At 41.2% G+C, this 18,342-nt stretch overlaps 3 protein-coding genes across 4 annotated transcripts in view; all 3 read right to left on the bottom strand.

The window, feature by feature from the left end:
* Positions 1-241: 241 nt before the first annotated feature.
* ccsapa (centriole, cilia and spindle-associated protein a) lies at positions 242-4,452 on the bottom strand. Of its 2 annotated transcripts, XM_062448527.1 has the most exons (5): positions 4,185-4,451; positions 3,183-3,580; positions 2,676-3,022; positions 1,059-2,348; positions 242-803 (listed from the first exon to the last, which is right to left on the bottom strand). In XM_062448527.1, the coding sequence occupies exons 2-4, from the start codon at positions 3,541-3,543 to the stop codon at positions 2,169-2,171; spliced, it is 888 nt and encodes a 295-aa protein (XP_062304511.1). In that variant the 5' UTR covers positions 3,544-3,580; positions 4,185-4,451; the 3' UTR covers positions 242-803; positions 1,059-2,168. The 2 variants fall into 2 exon arrangements, with proteins under 2 accessions (XP_062304511.1, XP_062304510.1); XM_062448526.1 differs by having other exon boundaries at positions 3,183-4,452.
* Positions 4,453-7,539: 3,087 nt separating this feature from the next.
* LOC134008510 (actin, alpha cardiac muscle) lies at positions 7,540-10,844 on the bottom strand. Its single transcript, XM_062447923.1, has 7 exons — positions 10,796-10,844; positions 9,934-10,073; positions 9,060-9,384; positions 8,798-8,959; positions 8,489-8,680; positions 8,218-8,399; positions 7,540-8,067 (listed from the first exon to the last, which is right to left on the bottom strand). The coding sequence occupies exons 2-7, from the start codon at positions 10,060-10,062 to the stop codon at positions 7,924-7,926; spliced, it is 1,134 nt and encodes a 377-aa protein (XP_062303907.1). The 5' UTR covers positions 10,063-10,073; positions 10,796-10,844; the 3' UTR covers positions 7,540-7,923.
* A 1,813-nt stretch (positions 10,845-12,657) lies between these two features.
* Positions 12,658-18,342, bottom strand: part of nup133 (nucleoporin 133) — a 43,548-nt gene continuing 37,863 nt past the window's right edge. The window contains exons 18-26 of the mRNA XM_062447897.1: positions 17,803-18,045; positions 16,457-16,590; positions 16,191-16,349; positions 15,926-16,061; positions 15,399-15,517; positions 15,164-15,244; positions 15,014-15,078; positions 13,065-13,153; positions 12,658-12,898 (exon numbers count right to left, since the gene is read on the bottom strand). Of these exons, the coding sequence (XP_062303881.1) occupies positions 12,762-12,898; positions 13,065-13,153; positions 15,014-15,078; positions 15,164-15,244; positions 15,399-15,517; positions 15,926-16,061; positions 16,191-16,349; positions 16,457-16,590; positions 17,803-18,045 (1,163 nt within the window). The 3' untranslated portion in view covers positions 12,658-12,761. The remainder of the gene's footprint in view (positions 12,899-13,064; positions 13,154-15,013; positions 15,079-15,163; positions 15,245-15,398; positions 15,518-15,925; positions 16,062-16,190; positions 16,350-16,456; positions 16,591-17,802; positions 18,046-18,342) is intronic.

Here is an 18,342-nt window from a genome sequence, read left to right as displayed (position 1 = left end):
AAAAAGGGCAATACAAATACGACTATATTAGATTTGATTAGATTCTCTCTATTGCCCCTGATACTTATATAAGACAGTGCCATCATACACTGTAGACAATGGCTGGTCGATACGTTAAATATTCTTGACCACACTAGGACACTAACAGGACAAAGTGTATCAAGCAACAATGCTTAATGTTAAATGCTTTTTCTACTACAATATAAAAAAAACAACGATGGAAATAAACCAACTGCTGATGACCTATTCAAATACAATTTATTCAGCATAATTTGAAAGTGGACAAAATATGTAGTGAATGGTTTTAAATTCAAATATAGTGATCAAAATGTAAACTTTTTTAGCTGAATCCAAAATGTATACTTATTAAAAATACTTTTATATATTCTGATACTTTAGGTATAGCTTTTGTTCACAGTCCAATCAATTACTATATCCCAAACTGTGGTGTTTTTACAGTCTAGGAATATATTTGAGAGGTTTAAGGGAACAAAACGGTTCTTCTTCTCTTTACTATCACACACAGCATAGGCAAAACATTGGTATAATACATGCAGTGGGTCTATGACAGCTAGCATAGTAGCAAACCTGATCACGACAGTGATTCAAGTTAATTACATTATTACATCACGTTTTACATGTTTAATTAAGTAGCTTGTGGGAATTGAGCTTTATACCCAAAAGACCTTGAAGATGTTAGATGGGCTGTAAACATTTTTAAATGAATATTATGCACAAAGTATTCAGAAATACAAATAGTGTGTAAACTGAGAATCACTGACAACTCACAACACGGTACACCACTTTCTTAACCCTTGTGTTATCTTCGGGTCGTTCTGACCCATCAGTCATTGTGACCCACCGTCGTATTGCGACAACTTTACCGCATACAAAAACAAAGTGAAGCATTTTCTTTTAACCATTGGGCTGTCTCAGACCCCCCACATTGCGAAGGTTAAAAGAAAATTATTTTTATTTGTTTTTGTATTGGGTAAAATTGGGTAAACACAACGATGGTTCGTTATGAACCTTTGGGTCATGTGACCCGAAGGCAGCACGAGGGTTAACATCAGCCCTCATAATTATAAGAAACTGAGTTTCACTCACAATTCAGAAAACAACTATCAAAAAAGTCCAATAATGCAAACTCAATCAGGACAGTTACAATGAAGTGAATGACTGGTGAGCAAACATACAGTACTTTATGATTCTGTAACTCTTTCATCAATACCAAAATACATTACATACAGCAAGTCAAACTGTGGTGAATTTAACAGCTATGTTATAATGTTAAAAAACAAAATATCTTCTTTGAATTTCTAGCCATTTAATAAATTTCTCTTGTGAATGTGTATGGTTTCATCAATAACACAAAAACAATGCATGTTATACTGTAATTTGCTAAAGAAATTCATGTTAAGACCAATTTGCTGGAACACAATCAAGTATGTGTATGTATAATAAAAGTATGCTACACTTAACTCTTCTACTAAAAAGTACAAAAAACGTCTTGCAGTATTGGAATCGATGTTGATGTCAAGAAAGAGAGATAGATAGATATATCGTATAGTATTTACTGTATAAACCCTATAGACTGAATTAGCTCTCAAATGCTCAACAATTGAACTTGTTAAATGTTTGTGTCCTTTCTGCTAAACTTTGAATACACCTTTGTTCATATTTTGATACCATTAATAAATGCAGCTGCCTATGTGAGAGAACCTAAACACCAATTAACTGTAATATAAAGACTCAGAGATAAGATACATTCATAGAGTAACATCTAGTGCCAGTGGAATAAAAATTGAAAAGCTGGTAATTGAATAACAATATCATACATCTAGTTTCAGACAAATTCCACAAGTCAATAAAAAGTATGTGAAGTAGAAAACACAGGAGATACAAGTCATAAATTGAACTAAAATCGGGCGTAGATGCAACTTCAATGAAGTAACAACACATTTAACCATTGTTTAAAGATCAGTATTGTTAGACGTGTTGTTACCTCAACCGCTGTTGGCTATAAGCATAAAGTTAAAAGAATAAAAGGACCAAACCCCTTGAAATATAAATCATTCAACATATTTATTTGTCATCCCATATTTATTGAGGAATATGATGTTCAGATTCATTGGCAGACTGTGCCTGATACCTGTGTCCTGGGCACTCTACCTCAACCTGGCAGAGAAGCAACGCATGTACTCAGTCATCCAGCGATCCTCTGCGACCGTCAACTCTGAGCGCTGCATCTTCTCAAGGTCAGCTGACCGTGCCCTCCTGCGATCCAGGTTGGAGCCCTGTTTATCTGACTCCCGTCTGGTTTGGATGCTTGCGTCGGACATGCGGCCCTGGGTGGAAAGAGGTGCCCGGTGGGTCAAAGGAAATGAGATAGGTGCTTGCTTTGGTAATAAATACCACTGCTCTATTATTAATAGTTTCTGGGGGGAATGTTAAAAGGACACACTCTGCTGTAGGTTCTCTTTCAATGTCTCTGGTTCTGATACAAACCAGAGTTTGTTGTGTCTCTTCGTTGATCCATAACTTCTTACATGAGGAAAACTGTTGTCCTGTATAATCAGCCATCTATAGGTTCCTCTTTAAAGTTAAAAAGTCTGTGAAAGCACTGAAGCTCAATATAATCAAATTTGACATCACATCTACCTAGACACACTAACCTCGTTTGGGGTCTTTCTGACAGAGGCCATGTGTCTACCTGTCCAGTCGGCCTGACTGAGACATTGCTTGTTCTCCTTGCTGGTGGGAGGCTGGCTTTTTGCCCTGATGATCTTCTGGACAGGGATCTGCTTGTCATCATGGAGACTGTCTCTGTAACCTGGCTCAGACAGAGGGGTGCGAAGGCGGTGGCAGCGTTTAGGCTGCATCCTCACTGTTTCCTCATCTGAGGATCCCTTGTCTAATGGTCTGTTGTCAGTCTGTGTTTCATCTGACAGACTACTGCTCAGTAGAACCTCCTTTCCAGTTCCCTCATCTGATTCAGTCAGTCCATTCTCAATGACAGGTTCTATAAAGAGGATAAAATGCTGTTACATTTAGGATAACAAATTAAACTTTAATCTGAAAGTACACAGTAGTCTGTTATGACTCCATGTTAAAACGACCTATTGGAAAATTGACACATTGAAGTCAAAACAGCATAGTGAAATTATTTACTAGTTACAAACCTGAATTAGGCAAGTTATCCAAGACATCGGTGTAAGTAGTGTTCAACTCCATCTGATCATTCTCAAAATTAAGTTCCCTTTCTGGAGCGTCCTTTGGTACTGATGACCTTTCTTTTTTCAACTCTAAGGGTGTTGAGGTAACATTTATGGGCGCAACTTTGTTCTTCATATTTGGAGTTGATCTTCCGCTGGAGTCCGAGCCGCTATCCCATCCCTCCCACACCCACGGCTTGTGAGCATGCTCCATCACTCGACGAGTTAACCTGTATTTTAATGAGTCCTCATAGTATTTGGAAAATGTCTCCCATTTCGGATCTCTGAATTTCTTCATGTACTCAGTCCGGATTATTTTGGTCACCATGTTTCTTGTTACTGCTACTGAGTAAAATCCTCTTAAACTAGAAGAGATGGAGAGGAATGAAAGTTGTGTTTATATCTCTTCAATTGACTATAAGGCATTATTGCCTAAAACCCCACTGTTAAACTAAGCTGAATTGCAGTCTAATCTACAATGAAAAAAACAAATGATATGGTTTCCCCCTCCCACTTCCACTAGCCTATGTCATCTGAAAAAACATCCACTGTGGTTAACACCAGCAGCGACAAGCAAAATGTCCATAGGCTTCTGTTTTTAAAACTATATCAAGCATAATACAGCTGCTATAGACGGAATCATTTTTCTCAAAAACATTTTATTAATTAAACAACGGCCATCTAATAAATAATGAATTTCCCTTTACCACATTTTCAGGCTACGAAAAGATGTCATAGGAACCAAAAACATTTTGTGCTGGAGGTTACAACATATTTTCTGTGACCTCCCGAATATTTGTTTATTTTAAGCGTTTTAAACCGCTGTAGGTTTTGACTGGTTGTATACACAAAGCTACTTTGAGGGTTTGTCAATCGTTGGCTGCACCTGGCTTCTGAGTTTTAGATAGACCTGTTTTTATGACTGCTTAGAGCTGTGTAAATAGCCTAATCAAATGACAGAATACTCACGACTAGGATTGTCGAAACCATGGAGCTGCTGATTGCGTCGATGTTTCTTTCACCTGGGCGCAGTAGGCTAAAGCTCCGTATGTACACACGGTCAGAATTGTTTTGTGCTTATAGGCTTACCTACCCCCCCCCCTTATTTCCAGATTATCTGCTGGAAAAATACAGCAGATAATCATATTTTTGGTCTGCAGGAACGAACCCGCACACAACATCCTCTGGGTCCAGTTCTCAACGAATAGCACTAGAATATTGATAGTTGCGAGCAGGTGCTGTGCGCATGCTCACAAGAGCTTACTCTCTGACCCCTCATTCTGGTGATGCTATTGTGAGAAGCAGGCTCTATAATTGCTTGAACAGGTGAATACATAGACTATAAAATGCATGCTTATCCTTTGAGCCAATATACTGTGAAACATACATAACAATTCATTTGAATCAGGGGGGGGGGGGGTATTCGTCGTAGCTCGCTAAGCGGTTTAGCGAGCTAATTTTCAGGCTAAGATAAAAAACGCCCCTCTTTTTGGTTCGTGGAAGCAACTTTCGAGAAATCACCATATCAATTAGCACTAACCTGCTCCAGAGCAGGCTAAGTGTAGCTGGATAAGCTTGACACACCCCCAGAAAATAACATGGCAGCTCCCTTTTTGAGAGACCCAGTTGACCAAGGAGCTATAATTTAGTTCGATTAGCTTTCCATACCAATAGAGTTCTTCGCGATTGCCAAGAACCTTTATTTCACACGGATGAGTTCTTGTTTTGAGCGATATCGATTCAGCCGACATGGACTCATTTATTTGCAAGACCTTCTCGGGCCGTACATTGCAAATATCACACGCCGCAGCAAGCTTTATGCTTTATTATGAGCTATATGCTGCTGTATGTGAATATGTAACGCTAGGTTTTACGAAATGTCTTGTCTTATCTGTTGTACCTGTGCTTTTTATATGTTTCACTGTGGGAGAGTGGGAAACGTCATATCGATTCCTTTTTATGTCTTGACATGTGAAGAAATTGACAATAAAGCTACTTGAAACTTTAACTGTGCTTCAGACTGCATAGCCTTGAGTTTTTTTGCGTCAGGTAGGCTATAGGCTACATTTTTATACAGTATAGGCGATGCAGAAAACATTGGCAAAGCCGCAGCATGCGTTGCTGTAAGAAAAGTGTACTTGGCGCTTAACCAGCTGATGAATCAATTCATCATATTCCCTGGCCATGTCCCAGTCAATGAAATCAAAGAGGGATTTACACATAGGCCTACATGCATATACACATATATAGTACATGATATAAGCGCAGTAGCCTACATATATCCTCATAAGTGTCTATGAATTCGTATCAATTATACTCTTTGGCCTTGTTTTTATTTAGCCTACTTATTCTGAAAGAGTTGAGATCATTATTTTCGCTAGCAAGATCTCATTCGATTATTAATTTCCATTAAGCCTATACCAGCAGGCACAATTAAAGAAATGTGATCTGATTGATTGGGGTAATGAGGCACTTAAGATGAGCCTATACATTTCCCCAAAACTTTCGCATTTAGCTTATCGGCAATTTTTCCCCAAGCTGCTTGTCTTGCTCTGGCAGCGGTGGCGGTGTTTGACTTAGCCATGATAATATGCTTATTGTCTAGAGACTCATTATAATAGTTTGCTCGGATGGCGAGAATAGCCTATATCACCGCTCTCTCTTTCGTCTTTTCCGCCATCATACCGTTAGAAAATCACGGTTTTGGTGATCGACCTTTCCTGCCTTTTGAAGTAGGACGTGCACGTGCAATTTCCCTGATAAGTTTAGCCTGATTGAAATTAACCACAATGATTTGGATGCGGATCAGCCGTTGACGAACCGATATTTGCTGTTCTCACTCATCTTGCTAATGTTAACGGGCTAAAGGGACAATTGATTAACTTAGCTTCAACCCTTACGACGAACGGGGCCCAGGTGTGCTTGAGCAGGGAACAATCTAAAACATACAGAACGGCAGACATTGAGGACCAGGTTTGAACACCCCTGGGCTGCGTTTCCCGATAACGATGGATTGTAGCAACGATCGAGCAAAATAACGAAACCATCAATATTTCTTACGTGCGTTTCCCAAACATGCTCGTAAGGAGTAGGCTATCTATGCGCTTTCAAGAGCTACGAATTTTTAAGAGACACTTTAGCTACAGTCTCTTTGGGAACGGCCAGTAAAACTAAGATTCATCGTACGATGGATTCTACGATCAATTTAGCCTTACGACGCTTTCGGGAAACGCAGCCCTGGACTATAGGGTGAAATTTTGACACTTGGATTTTAGTTCACCGTTTACTTGTTCTAGTCATGACTATTCCCTTACTTAAAACATTTAAAACTAGAGCGGGTACAATTTCTGGGGAAATTGTAGGGTGTGCTCGCTTGCAGGTGGGTCCGTCCCCTTAAGTTTTTCCCATCTAGTGATATGTTCAAGCACTTAGCCTACTCAAGAACCAAGCGAACCCCTTTTGAAACAAGCTACTGTAACAACGTTGTCACCGGCAGTATTTCAGATGGAATCGCGATTCAAACAGTACCATCTGCTAACTGAAAATATGCCCCCAAAAACGTAAATAAGCTTTACATCTATTTAGGGAGAAATGGCTAATTCAAAAGAAGGCTAGTCAAACTTCACTGAGTGAGGGGATTGTTTGAAAGCGCCGGAAATTAGCACGTTTGTTTTGACAAAGTTTAGGCTGTGGCACTGAAGCCAGCGACGCACCACACAAGCTTGAGTTTAAACGTTACATACATTCTTTAATGTGACATTATTTAATGTACATGCGAGTCTTGATTTGCTTAAATGTACATGTATGATGCTGCTAGTAGTATCACGGCACAATACGATACTCGCTGTGCAACAGCACATCAATCCATGCGTCGTTGCTAACGTCTGCTGACGTGGCGACGTAGCTAGCACTGAGTACCCTTAGTTGACTAAAGGCACTTTTTGCCACAAAAACGTTGTAACCTCCTAAACCGTGCAACGGAACATAAATAAAAATACAAGCAACGCAATCGAGAGCAAGACGAACATTTTGACAAAGGCCTTGTCTATGTAGTCCAAATATTGACTGATCCTTAGGGGGTCGAAAATAAACAATAATAAATATACATGTGAGAGAACAATGGTTGTGCTCGCCGAAGGTGTGAGCACACCCAATAAACAAGCGTCTCATCCACCTTATAACATTCAGGCTACATATTATCTGGTACTTATCAATGTCCTATGAGGTTTACATTGGCGTGTCACAGCACACCAAATGCTCGTTTGGTGGGCAGGCCTACACGGAATTCCATATCAACAAATCCTAGAAATAATAAGCTACAATATACTTGAAAATGTTTTTCATTTTATTTTCTCTGTTGACTTCTTTTTGGTTTATGGTCTTTTGACTCGTGTAGTTATCCGGAGCCCACACCGGGTAACCAGAGAAAACAACGCGGTGGGCACCCTCTGTCCCTCTTGGTTATTCCCAAACAGACTGCTCACAAAAATACCACATGGACATCATCAATAAATAACATTTATGTACATTTTACATTCACATGTTGGTATTTTCCTCACACGCCGTGATGTTGACGTTATTTTCTCTGTGTACTTTCACTGTGTAACGCGTTGTCACAATGTTATAGTTGTAAAAAGTTGTCCGTCGAAAGCAAGGCTATGCACCATTGCTTTGATCCTGAACGAGATGGTGACAGGTGACAGTGCAATTAGAAGCACTTGCGGTGGACAATGCTGGGACCTGCCTCGTCGTACTCCTGCTTGCTGATCCACATCTGCTGGAAGGTGGACAGGGAAGCCAGGATGGAGCCACCGATCCATACAGAGTACTTACGCTCAGGTGGAGCAATGATCTATAAGCAACATAACAATTAGATACGATTATGGTAGTTCATATACACTACACAATTAATAGCACACCTTAACTAAATGTACAAAATGTATTTTGTATTGATTGCCTTTCTACGTAAAAGTGGGCATATCATAAATTATATGGAATTCACCTTGATCTTCATGGTGCTGGGGGCCAGGGCTGTGATCTCCTTCTGCATACGGTCAGCAATACCAGGGTACATGGTGGTACCACCAGACAGCACATTGTTGGCGTACAGGTCCTTACGGATGTCAATGTCACACTTCATGATGCTGTTGTAGGCAGTCTCGTGAATACCAGCTGACTCCATACCTGTTTAAATTTACATTGATAAGACATAGAATTAAAAGGATGTCGAATTGGTTTGGATACTACTGAGGCTAGTGGAATGTAATACGCACCAATGAATGAAGGCTGGAAGAGGGTCTCGGGGCAACGGAAACGCTCGTTACCGATGGTAATGACCTGACCGTCGGGAAGCTCGTAGCTCTTCTCCAGGGAAGAGGAGGAAGCCGCGGTGGCCATCTCATTCTCGAAGTCCAGAGCCACGTAGCACAGCTTCTCCTTAATGTCACGCACAATCTCACGCTCGGCTGCAAGGAGACATTGCCGTCAGTGCGTAAAGGTTATCCATGCGCACCTTAGTTTTGAGCGACACATAAACCACAGTTCGAAACAGAAAATATAGCCTATGTGAAGAGATAGCTCACCAGTTGTGACAAAAGAGTAGCCACGCTCGGTCAGAATCTTCATGAGGTAGTCAGTCAGATCGCGACCAGCCAGATCCAGACGCATGATGGCGTGGGGCAGAGCGTAACCCTCATAGATGGGGACGTTGTGGGTCACACCATCACCGGAGTCCAGTACAATACCTGTAAACAAATAAAGGGTTAATTCAGTAGGCTATGACAGACTCTGATAAAGTTTTTAAACTGGTCAAAAACTTAAACTTGTTACTTGTAATCTATTTACCTGTGGTACGACCGGATGCGTACAGGGACAGCACAGCCTGGATGGCCACGTACATGGCGGGAACGTTGAAGGTCTCAAACATAATCTGGGTCATCTTCTCACGGTTAGCCTTGGGATTAAGGGGGGCTTCAGTGAGCAGTGTGGGGTGCTCCTCGGGGGCAACACGCAGCTCGTTGTAGAAGGTGTGGTGCCAGATCTTCTCCATGTCGTCCCAGTTGGTGATGATGCCATGTTCGATGGGGTACTTCAGGGTCAGGATACCCCTCTTGCTCTGAGCTTCGTCTCCTACGTAGGAGTCCTTCTGGCCCATACCCACCATCACACCCTGAAGGATACAAAACAAGAACCATTTAGACATAAGAGTATAGGCCTATACGGAACGTCACAGTCCAACGGTACACTACTCCTGTACTCATTCGGAACTAACTCTAAACACTTTCGACCACGAAAACGTGATTTGTCATTGATACTTCCCTACATAAATCAATACATTGTAAAAGGTTCAATTACTCACAAAGTTCAAGTTTATTGCCATTTGCAACAAGGACAGGTATCCTACATTCTCTGGTCCTGCTCCTCCTGACAGATTTGTAGCGTCCCTTCTAAACCTTTAATATAATTTTATTCTAAACTAAAGAAATCGTAATTCTATATGCGCTGCTATTCTGATCAACAATATTTACAATACAAATAAAATATTGAATCATTGGTCCACAGAATAATAATTCACCTAATAACTGAGAAGAGCCTACCTCAACTAAGTTAAACTAAGAATAACATAAGCCTGTCTGTACATGTGAAGTGACTTGTTCTGGTAGTGTTGTGAGATGGTGGGTTCTCTGTGTATATGTCAGGACTGAAGCTCTTCACATACCTGATGACGAGGGCGACCGACAATGGATGGGAAAACAGCCCTAGGGGCGTCATCGCCGGCGAAGCCAGCTTTGACCAGGCCAGAGCCATTGTCGCACACCAAAGCGGTAGTCTCATCGTCGTCACACATCTTGGTGGGTTCTGTGACAAGACAGAAACCAGATTTATTGTGATGAATTATGCAACGAGCCTTGTAACAGCCACAAGAGTATCTTAAATTATGTTAGATGCCCCAGACATAGGCTAGAAACAGTAGTTTACTCAAGGGGAGTGTTAGACCATGCAGAAATCATAGCTCGAAGCTGTTCCCGCAATTATTACGACGCTATTTTGGTTGCACGTATTTCTTTATAGTGATGAAAACATTCAACTGTATGGAGAACAAAACAATTAAATAAACTAACATTATTTAGACCTAAAAAACAAAACTTGAGTCAGCATTGAAGGGCCATACGCCCTACCCTGCTAAGTGATAACATCGGGTAGGTTACAGATTCTAAAATTACATCAATATGGAAATAATAATTGAACTATGTAAATGAATCATTTAAGATAACCAAACTTTCTTTTTCGTTTTTGATATGCCACTTGTCATGCAAAATGTGTTAATAATTATTCTGCATCGACAGATCAAATTGTTAATGGTTTTGAAAGTAAACTTTAGCAATCAGATGGCTGCCAAGTCCTTTCAATAGCCCAGTCCTGAAGTTCATTATCTTTGTTGAATTCTGTTAACATTATCCAGAGTCCATGATGCAGGCTAAGTAAGTTCCCGAGAGAGCAAGACATCCACTCCTCGTAAATATTCAATGCTGCTGCTCCCTCTTAAGCAACAGCGTGGTCTTGTATTCCACAATTCTTACCTCTTGTTCCTGCCTTAGAAGAAGCTCAGTGGAGAACTGGTTCCAGCTGGAGAATGACATCAACCACCGAGAAGCTTATATACTCTGCCGCCTTCCCAATTTTTTTCCTCTCCTGACAACCATTAGGAATGTCCATGTATTCCGCAGGAATTCTCCCTACCCTTCATCCATATTTGGTTCTTGGATAGATGCGCAAAGGGCAAGCTGTGTGCGAGCGCTCAAGCGCCGCGCGCCTTTAGTGCGCAGGACTGTCCATAAATGGAGAGGTAGTCCCGATTCCAAAACGAAGCTCTCAGCCCGTGTATGGAGAGCCAACGGTTGTAATCCGTCGTACTCCTGCATGGCATTGTGAACACAGGCGCGCCTTGAGGCAGGACTACACACATCCATATTCTATGCTATATCATAGGAACGCTACCTTTGCTCGTCTGTTTGCCACTGACCAGAACGCAACTTGTCAAGGTAGCCTATTCTAATGCATTGTATTGTATTTCATTTATTATCTCAGCTATAGTTTATCAGCCGCAAGTGTGATATTCTCTAGAAAATATTGGCCGAAGTGGTCCAATACAATAAGGTTTATATATATATTTAGTTTTTTTTTTTTTATCACACAAGCATTTTATCGATGCTTATGTGTGAAAAAAGAAACTTCACTGGATTAGTGATAACTACTGGTAAAACCTTTAAAATATTTTAAATACTAGCGTAGTAAACAGCCAAAGCATAAGCATTCATTTACACAAGTTTGCTGAAAACAACATGGGTATTCCATGAAAGGAACTTTAATCTGCATCAAAAGGGCGAGGGGACCGTGAGGTTCTGTAAAATTTGAGGTAGGGGTGTGATTCTTTTAAGAGCTGAGATAATCGTAACTTCCGCAATAGCTGAAGTGGCCATGCTCCAGTTTCTGAAAACAGGGAGTAGGTGAAAGCGGATAGGACCCTCCTGAAACACAGCTGAACAGCTGCAGCCCTGCTACCTCACCCTATTCCCCTTTAGACTATATATGCATTCAAATAAGTGAATGTTGGTTCCTGTTTATCCAGCTGTTAACTAATATTTACTGAGATATTATACGATGCGGAAGCTATATTATACTTACAAACTGTGTTACCATATGACTCAGAACAGAAGAAAATGTTACCTCCATACCATGCATAACAATAAATACCTCTACCCAAATATATATTCCACAAGGATGTCTAGAGATAAAACAGGATTGGGGGTCCTGAGTAGTTCGTCTATTACCAGGATCACAGATAACACCCGTTTAGTTGCAGTTAAGTTTCTACCCAAAGGAATGTATTTCAATATTACTTGTTTTATTATATATTTGAAATCAAGTAACTTCTTGGCACAACTTAAAAACAACCTTTGCAAATATTTTTTTTAGGTCTTTCCCATATAGGGACACAGAAAACTGCTATAAAGGCAGTGGTAATTTATTGCGGATGTCCCCAATTTAACCTCCTTTCCCTATTTTTAGGTGGCTGTAGACACTGTAGAGGCCATCTGCTCCTACCATCACTGAAAGTGGATCAGCTGCACACTCCTCTCTGGGTGGGAGAGACACTCAAGGAGTTTAGGTCCTGCTATTTATAATCAACATCTGCACCACCAATGAGCAGAACCCTACACACTATGCCACGAAAGAAATCTAATATGGAGACTACCAGCCAGTTGTAGGGTTACTTTATGTGTATGAGTTTGTTGTTCACTTAGTGATAGCTTATCATTTCTACCTTAGACAAATAGAACAAATAAAATCATGTAATTTTCAATCTGTCTAAGTAATATTGTTTGTAAATTGGTGCAATTGTGTATCCTGTTTCTACCATAAAAAAAAACTGGAAAAACAATTACAGAAATATGCAATTTATTTCAAAAATGCAATCTTGTCAATCAAAGGATGAGAAATGTGTGCACATGTGCAACTGTGGAAGTGGGTGTCCGGGTAAAGGTGTCAAATCTGTGCTTGCAGGTAATGTTCATAGTTGGCGCGCAGCACAAACTCAAAGTAGGGCTTCGACTTCAAACTTCCCAATTCCTCATATTCTAGCAGATCTTTAACATCAGGTAGGTAAGTCTGTAGAGGAACTCCTAGAAATGATGAAAGAATGTAAGAAGTACATCTAGGAATGTCACGCACAAGTGTAAACCAAAAATAAAGAAGAAATGTTTAATATAAAAAACAAAAACATTAAGACTCAGTCATTTAATTAAATAAATATTAAATTTTCTATTTAATATAATAGCCAGTACACACCTTCTTGAATGAGTTTGAGGAGGATCTTTACAAATATGCTATCCTTGGCAGCCTCCAATGGATCATCATTCCCATCAGAAGATGACCAGCTTTGGTCAACAGAGACAAAAGGCCAATGTCATTACAACTATTCAATACAACCACATAACACATTTCAGGCTATGATAAGTTGTTGCTCTGGGAGTCAGGTGGCTGAGCGGTTAGAGAATCAGGCTAGTAATCAGAAGGTCGCTGGTTCGCTTCCCGGTTGTGCCCAAAAAAAAGACGTTGCGTCCCTGGGCAAGGCACTCCACCCTACTTGCCTCGGGGAGAATGTCCCTGTACTTACTGTAAGTCGCTCTGGATAAGAGCGTCTGCTAAATGTAAATGTTCTACCCCCGATGGTATCTTTGAATGATTGCTGTAGTACATTTGACTTCCATTTAGCATAATAGCCTCTCCTAGGGGTGGAACGGTACATGTATTCGTACCGAACCGTACGGTACGGGCGTCACGGTTCGGTGCATGAAATTACACGGAGAATACACTGTATAAAAAATAAATAAAACTTGCGTGCAAGTTAATTAATGTAATGCGGAACTACTGTTAGATACTCGTGTTCTTTAGGGACATCTAATCTGTAGCTCTGATTGGCGCCGCCGTGAGTCAGAGATAGGCTAGCTAGCAGCACTAAGGACGAGTATGGCGAGTGGTGGCGGCACACGAGAGATAGAGGACCCGCCGGCCTTTTTAAGATTGCAAGTTTGGGAAAACTTCGGTTTCCCATTTAGTTACAGTAGTACAGGCGAGAGAGTGGTGGATAAGACAAGCACTGTGTGTCGGCATTGTTCAGCAGTTGTGGGCAGTGACGCGCAGTCTGGGTACGCAAAGTAGGCACTGCCTACCCTGCCAAAATTCAAACGTAATTTTTTTTATTAAATAATTTTATTTAATAAACTTGTATTTGTATTTTTACTGTTTATGCAATATGTGTGTTATTCCAATTGTTACGTTACGATGACAATGTAGCAGTTACGCATAATCAAATAGGCTACAAAAAAAAATTGTAGAATAAGCCTTTACTGTCCGTTCACTGCGGACGACAAGCACTTCGATCCTGTATTCTTCAACATGTACGTTGAAAAGCACAACTCTGCTGTGCCTTTGCACGTAAATATGTTATGCCAGTAATCACCTACGTTATGTATCAAACATGAACCAATTAAAATCGAGATATTACTGGACATTTGCACAGCTAACGTCATTACACCAGCTACATTGTAAGCGTAATCCCTGCAAAATTCAAGTCAAAATGACAGCAGCGGTGTCTGCCGATATCACGGAGTTGAGGAATTTCTCCAAGCTCGATTTTATTCAAAAAATTAGGTAATTAATTAGGTAATTAATAAAAACTTGCCTTCGGGAGAATGTCCCTGTACTTACTGTAAGTTGCTCTGGATAAGAGCGTCTGCTAAATGACTAAATGTAAATGTAATTAGGTAATCTGTCTTTCATAACTTGTGGGGTATGTGAGTGGAAATACATATAACATGCTAACATATGCGCTGGCGTGTGCTAAATGACTAAAAATATCCGACGCCATCACCCAGGTGTGCCAATCACTGGAACGAGACAAAAAAAAATGTCCAACTTCTCCTCCATACAGTGCTTAACCAGCCATTAGATACACATACAAATAGGGCCAAAAAAATTACTGACGCAATTGGAATTTACATGTCATCTTCAATGCGCCCATATTCGCTCGTAGAGGAACCTAGTTTGTTTTGCTTTTCCCTCCGTTGTACCGAACTCTTACCGAACCGTGATGTCTGAACCGCGGTATGAACCTAACCGTGACTTCAGTGTACCGTTCCACCCCTAGCCTCTCCCCTCTACTCCCATTGTTTGACCACATCTTAACTTCATATAGGCAGTCAACAGACAAAACTTGTGTAGAATGGGGTTCTTACTTGTCTTTCTTGAGGGCTTTGCAGAGGATCTCACACTTGAGTGCCTCTACGTCCACGGCATCCTCCTGCAAAGTGAGCACAGCCTGTCAGAGACCCCTGAACGTCTCCTGACTGGTTCAACTAAACGTGCTGAGAAAAGGAGGACGGTACCTTGTCTATATACTCGAGCAGATCCAGAGCCTTCTTAAAGTCATACTCATTAGCTCGTCTGTTGTCATGGCAAATGTACAGCTGGTGTCAGGGCAGAAAGGTAGGAAAGAGGTTGGTCCAAGTAGAAACTGTAGTTTCAGTTGAGTGGTTAAATTGAGGTAAAGGGATGTGAAATTGCAGGTAAACAAACTAAACTGTGAGCACTAAGCAGGGGTAGATCATGAGTGTTTCTTACACTGATCAGGTTGTGAGCGCTGAGCAGAGGCATGGTGTTGGGGTTCTGTTGTTTGTCCTCCAGTAGCTGTTTGGGCAGAGTCTCCTGGTGTAACAGGAACCTCTCTTGCTCTACAATGTCTGGTACACACACATCTATACGTTTTATATCACCCATGAAATTTGCCTGTTGGTTAAAGGATGCTACAATGCAGAAGATAACATAACATTTTGACCGCTTAAAAGTGAAAGAATATCTCTTGTGCTGCCTTCGGGTCACATGACCCAAAGGTTCATAACGAATCATCGTTGTGTTTACCCAATTTTACCCAATACAAAAACAAATAAAAATAATTTTATTTTAACCGTTGCAATGTGTGGGGTCTGAAACAGCCCAACGGTTAAAAGAAAATGCTTCACTTTGCTTTTGTATGCGGTAAAGTTGTCGCAATACGACGGTGGGTCACAATGACTGATGGGTCAGAATGACCCGAAGATAACACAAGGGATATAGGAGTTCTCATTACAAAGTAAAATTTCAGCCTTTACCTTCAATGTGTTTCTGCATGGCTGCCTCAGGCATGTCTGAGGCCAGGGCAGTTAGCTTGCTCAAAGCCATCAAAGTCTTCTTCTTCACAAAGTAGCGGGTCTCCATGCCAGCCTGGCTGTACAGGGTTCTGTGAGCCTGCACAGGTTAAAGGGATTCCCTCAAGAATGCTGTTTGTACATGAAGCAGACTGCAGTCGGACACCAAGCTAGCCGAGTGCGCGAACAGATGTAGGACAGGCAATGAAAAGGTGAGGGTTTTTCTTACACTCTGGAAGTCCTGGCCATGGATGTGATGCAGCCAGCTGAGATGTTGGTGGGCCTGCAGGAAGCTGGCTAGCTGCTGGTGCTGGGCGATGGGCTGAGACAACAACTTCCCTCGCTTCCCCTTCTCCATATACCAGCGGAAAAGGAAGTCTGCAAAGTTCTACAAGAAAATTATGTGACAACGTAAAGTCCACTTCTTCCTGATATACAGGCTGCCAAATGACAAGTTTACAGAAAACTGTGTGGTGTGCGAGATGTTTTGAGTACCTGGTCAGCAAACTTGGTCATGTAGTGCTGTAGCCTGGTCTGGTTGTCTGTTAACTCACACATCTGGACCAAGATGTCAAAGTCGCAGTACTTCTCAGCCAGTGCTGCCGCCCACTGGTACTGACCCAACTCCACTGGAACGCAACCGTTCATTAACCGTTGGAACATCAGTTGTGTAAGTGTCATAAGTGTAATATCTAAAAGTTACACTACCATGCCAAACTAGGCCTTGTAATGCAAAAGAGCAATAGGTTGATGCCGTAGCAAATGACGATGTACCGTTAAGGTAGGTCTAATCAGTCCAGGTAATAGTTGTTTGCAAAAGGCACAATGTGATTGAACAGACCTACATAAAACACACTGAGAAATGAATGGTTGCTACAAAAGCAGGGTCTTCTGTTGCATAACGAAAAAGATCTGTATAGCTCAGCGCATACTTAGAGATTCTGACTGCAGATCCAGGTCTCAAGCTCAAATATCGTATTTTTCGGAAATAAAACCACCGCTTGTACCCCGATTTTACAGTTTTCTTGAGGTTGTATGGCTTATATTTCGAAGCGGCGTATAGCCCGGTTTTAGAACAAAAAAATGGCTTTGTACCAAGATACAGAACATGCAGCTAATTTAATGCTAAACACTAGAACGGGGGCTTATTGAAAGAGGAATTATTTACTGTGTCGTCTCAGTTACACTATCAGGGCTTGGAAATAGTGACTTGCTAAAGTAGGCAAATGGCTAGTAGAACATAACATTTCATAATAATTTCAGTAAATCAAACAGCTGCAAGACCCAGTGAAATGTTATATACAGGTAGCAAACCAACATTAGCTAGCATCGCTAACAACATAATTCAACAAAGCTAATTCAACTTCAGTAGGCTATGCTCAGGATTTGCAAGCTAGCTAAATTTATAGTATATCTAAAATCATTTTGTAGACATAACAATGGATTTTGCCACGCATGGACATAACTACTATCCACAACCGAAGTGTGTTACAGCATGCTGTAAGATTGCCTATAGCCTACTCGTGCATTGCTTGGTATCATTGTTCCCGTATCAAGTGTGGAATATATTTCAGTGCGGATTAAAATCGGATTTACAAACACAAAGCTCCTATTCTGGTGGGGTGCGGGTTATAGAAAATGGGTCTTGTTTTCCGAAAAATACAGTACCCCCTGTACACCACTTTGGAAGAAAGCGCTTGCTGAATTAAGATATTATCAGTTTTACCAATTACAACTAACTTAGATATACGACAAACAATGATTATTATATTTGGTATAATTTCAGTGGCAAGTGTTTGAAGAGGCATCGGTGATGTTCCCCTGACAAGGTGTTCACTCACACAGCGGCGAGAGCAGCTGGGAGCGTCGCTGGGTGTACTCCATCTCCAGGGTGTTGTAGCGTTCCTGTAACTCGGGCCGGGCCAGAGAGTTCAGCTGGGCTACAAAGCTGCCCAGGCAGATGTCCAACAGTGCCCCCAGCTGCTCGCTCAGGGCACCGCGAAGCGCAGAGTCGGCCTGAGGGTACACCTGGCGCAGAATGAGCTCGTACTGGCGAGAGATGACGCCTCGTACGTTGCTGGAGGCTGGGGGAGGGGGAGGAAGAAGAAGGGGGGAGAAGAGGACATGAGGAAGATGAGGGGGAAGAGGAGGGAATGGAGAGAAGGAAGAAACCTCTAATTTGAACTATTCTCATATTCACTTCAAATGTTTTTAGGAGCGTTTGACAGAAGTAGGGCTGCAACAAACGATTATTTTGATAATCGACTAATCGAACGATTATTAGAACGATTAGTCGACTAATCTATTTTTTATCTCTTTTTGTCCGATTACTCACTGTTTTTCATTGAACATAACCCTGTTGTCTTACAAATGAAGCTCTT

This window comes from Osmerus eperlanus, chromosome 22 (genome assembly GCF_963692335.1).
Source record: "Osmerus eperlanus chromosome 22, fOsmEpe2.1, whole genome shotgun sequence".
NCBI lineage: Eukaryota > Metazoa > Chordata > Actinopteri > Osmeriformes > Osmeridae > Osmerus > Osmerus eperlanus.
The sequence above is the reverse complement of the archived record's forward strand: the minus strand, read 5'-3'. Positions and strand labels throughout refer to the sequence as shown.